Source organism: Neomonachus schauinslandi, chromosome 1 (genome assembly GCF_002201575.2).
Source record: "Neomonachus schauinslandi chromosome 1, ASM220157v2, whole genome shotgun sequence".
Classification (NCBI taxonomy): domain Eukaryota; kingdom Metazoa; phylum Chordata; class Mammalia; order Carnivora; family Phocidae; genus Neomonachus; species Neomonachus schauinslandi.
In genome coordinates this window covers 209,850,106-209,853,059 of record NC_058403.1, presented here as the reverse complement: position 1 = coordinate 209,853,059, position 2,954 = coordinate 209,850,106, and the positions used below count along the sequence as shown (strand labels likewise).

Below are 2,954 nucleotides of genomic sequence, written 5' to 3'. Positions count from 1 at the left end.
TCCCCTGGCAACCTGGCCCCAAATCTCAGGTCACCAGGAGGGCTTTCCAAAAGTCACTCATTAACATAACAAAAGACACCTTGATCGCTCTCATCACTTAGGGAATTCCAAGGGTTTTCTGGCACTGGAGCCCCGTGCCAGAAATGAGGGCAAAGACCAAACAGATATTTATTATAAAGCACTATATTACAGAGATACACAAAGAAAAAAACATTTTTATTAGAGAAAGAAAAAAAAAAAGAGAGAAAACACCCCCTCCCAACGGATCTGGGCCACGAGATGCAATAGTTAGGGGTGTACCCACTGAACCCCAAAAAAGGTCTCATCAGTGTTCGGGGATGGCAGCAGAGGTAGGGTGAGGTTGGTGCAGAGCGTGTCCCCTCGGGCCAACGGTGTCAGGCGCTGGGAGGTGACCACACAGCCTTCATGGAAGTTGAGGCGCAGCAGGCTGATGCTGTGGGCTGCTGGGGAGCAGATGCCCACTGTCAAGGTGGCCCTGGGGGGCGTGGTGGCCCCCAGGGAGGACGAGCAGTTGGCCAGTGTCACTTGGATGTGCAGCCTGTAGATGCCACCGCGCTGGACACGCAGCTGCCCGTTGTCCAGCTCCGGTCCTTGCACGAAGGAGCGGCCCAGGGCTGGGCCTCCCAGCCAGTGCAGCCTGCAGTCCTGCCGCCGTCCTGGAGGCAGAGTGTCAGGGAGGTGGGAGGACGGAGGTTTAGGGAAACCGTGCTATAGCCCAGATGTCCAAAATTCCTCGGTTGAAACCTAACCCCCAAGGTCACGGTATTGGGTGGGACCTTTGGGAGGGGATGAGATCATGAGGGTGGAGCCCTCTCTCCCCCTGGTCGGCCGCGTGAGGACACAGAGAAGAGAGGGCCATCTAGAGACCAGGAAGCAGGTTCTCACTAGATACCGAATCTGCTGAGCTTTGATACTGGACTTCCAGCTTCCAGAAACGTGAGAAAGGAATGTGTGGTTACAAGCTACCCCATCTACCGTATTCTGTCCCAGCAGCCAGAGAAGTGCCAGAGAAGAAAAAGAACAACAGGGTTTCCCTCCATTACAAAATGGAACGAACACAGCATCTGAACCTCTGGGGAGGAGCTGGAAAGGCCTCATGGTGGGGAGGGTTAGAGGGAGGCTGGGAGGGGAACGGCCTCCCCACAGGCCACCAAACAGCTGGCTCTGTCACCACCTCCACCTCTTTGTTCTAAGGCCACCTTCTCAGGGACACCCGTTCCTGAGGACCCCACTGTCCGTGGCAAAACGAACCCCAGCATGCCCCTAATCCCCTCCCCTGCTTAATTCTTCTGTAAAACCTATCAGAGGCGGGTTGTACCCTCTGTGGAATGCTGTGTATTTAGTGGGCTCATTTATTTAGTGTCTGAGCCTATGGGTACGAGGGAAGCAGAGTTCTCTTCCCTGTTGGGGCACTTAGAACAGTGCCGGGCTCACAGAAGCTGCTCAGTTAAGGTCTGAGGGGTGAATGAAGGAATTTGGTTGTCCCGAGGCAGAAGATAAAGTGTGAGGGACTGAGAAAGAGTAAGGTAGTAGAGAGCCAGAAACACACTGCCCCACCTCACCTCTCTCTCTCCTCTCTCTCTCTCCCTCTCTCTTTCTCTCTCTCCCTTTCTCTTTCTGTCTATCTCGATTTCTCTTTCTCTCTCCCTCTCTCTTTCTGCCTCCCACACAAGCACGAGGGGTTACCTGTGTGGTTCAGCTGGAGCTCAGCCATGTCCCGCTGGAAGAAAAGAAGAGAAAACCGGTGGGCACATAAGCATGAAGGTTTTAAGTTCCCCCTAAATGAAGACCTCTCTTTTCTCTGCTCGTCCTCCTACCCACTTCTCAACCCCTTGGACTGAATTGTGACTTTTTTAAAAAGATCTTTTAAAGAGGAAGTAGGTTTAGATTAAATACCCACACCTGCTCTCTCCGCTGCAAAGCCCCCCCGCCTGCGCAGCCCCCAAAGGGGATCCCTGTGGTGGGTTTCCAGGGTTTCCAGAAGAGCGGTATGGGTCATCCTGCCCTCGGAGGCTCCGAACCCATCCTCTCCCGGCTTTGTGAAGCCCCCAGCAGCCTCTGAGTCAGCCTGCTGGGGGAACACCAAAGACGAGTCATTTTCCATGCTCACATCGGAAGCCCCTTTCTCAGCTGCAACCTCCCCACCCGGGATCCCCACCCGGGATTTACCTCCTGGGTTCAAGCGACATTCCCTACGCCCCAGCCCAGACATCCAGGGCAGCCATGCCCTATCTGCCTGCTCGGTCTCTGTCTCTGGCCCTATTCTCCTTCCACCAGATCTTCCTGGATGATTTTTCTCCATCGCATTCTGATTTTTTTTTTTTTTTTTTGTGGTCTTCTGTCAGTCTGCGCGCGGCTCTGCCTCGATCCCGTTCTCTTCCCGGCAGTTCACCTCCCCTCCGCGCCCCCACAAGGCCCCACCCGGAGGTCCCCAGGCTCCCGTAGCAGGTGGCAGGTTTGCATCTCTCTCCTCCTTCCTTCTCAACTTACCCCAGGTGACTCGAGCTGCGGCTGCTGCGCGAGGCGCTGCGTGCACAGGAAACAGTAGATCGCAACTACCACAACGCCCACCAGAGCGACCCTCTGGATGGACGCCCAGGGCAGGCGGGGCACCGGGCAGCCAGAACCCTCCTCTGCCATCATGGCCCTCAGCCGGCGCTGCATCGGCCCTGCCTCTGCTGGCAGGCTCGCGGCGAGCCACGGAGCCAGGAGAACAGGAAACGTCAGCCGTCACTCAGCTCGGAGGCCTCGGCCTGCCCAAACCTGCCTGGGACCCGCCCCACCCCACTGTGGGGATGTCCGGCAAAGGGGAGGGATTTGAGCTGTTCACCGAGCAGGGAAATCCCCTCCAGCTTCTCCCCATCCTCAGCTCCCAGCGGGGTGGTGGGCCAGGGATCCAACTGCTGCATTGCGCCCCTCAATCTTCCTATTTG

At 56.3% G+C, this 2,954-nt stretch overlaps 1 protein-coding gene across 1 annotated transcript; it reads right to left on the bottom strand.

The window, feature by feature from the left end:
* Nucleotides 1–288: 288 nt before the first annotated feature.
* On the bottom strand, nt 289–2,735 carry CD70 (CD70 molecule). Its single transcript, XM_021705462.1, has 3 exons — nt 2,512–2,735; nt 1,708–1,741; nt 289–677 (listed from the first exon to the last, which is right to left on the bottom strand). The coding sequence occupies exons 1-3, from the start codon at nt 2,683–2,685 to the stop codon at nt 289–291; spliced, it is 597 nt and encodes a 198-aa protein (XP_021561137.1). The 5' UTR covers nt 2,686–2,735.
* Nucleotides 2,736–2,954: the final 219 nt, after the last annotated feature.

Bases quoted from the DNA above. Each gene is read 5' to 3' on its own strand.
- CD70 (XM_021705462.1), bottom strand. From the start codon at position 2,685: ATGCAGCGCCGGCTGAGGGCCATGATGGCAGAGGAGGGTTCTGGCTGC. The intron at 1,742-2,511 runs GTAAGTTGAGAA...CTTTTCTTCCAG, and splicing joins CGCAGCTCGAGTCACCTGGG to CGGGACATGGCTGAGCTCCA. The intron at 678-1,707 runs GTAACCCCTCGT...CTCTGCCTCCAG, and splicing joins GCTCCAGCTGAACCACACAG to GACGGCGGCAGGACTGCAGG.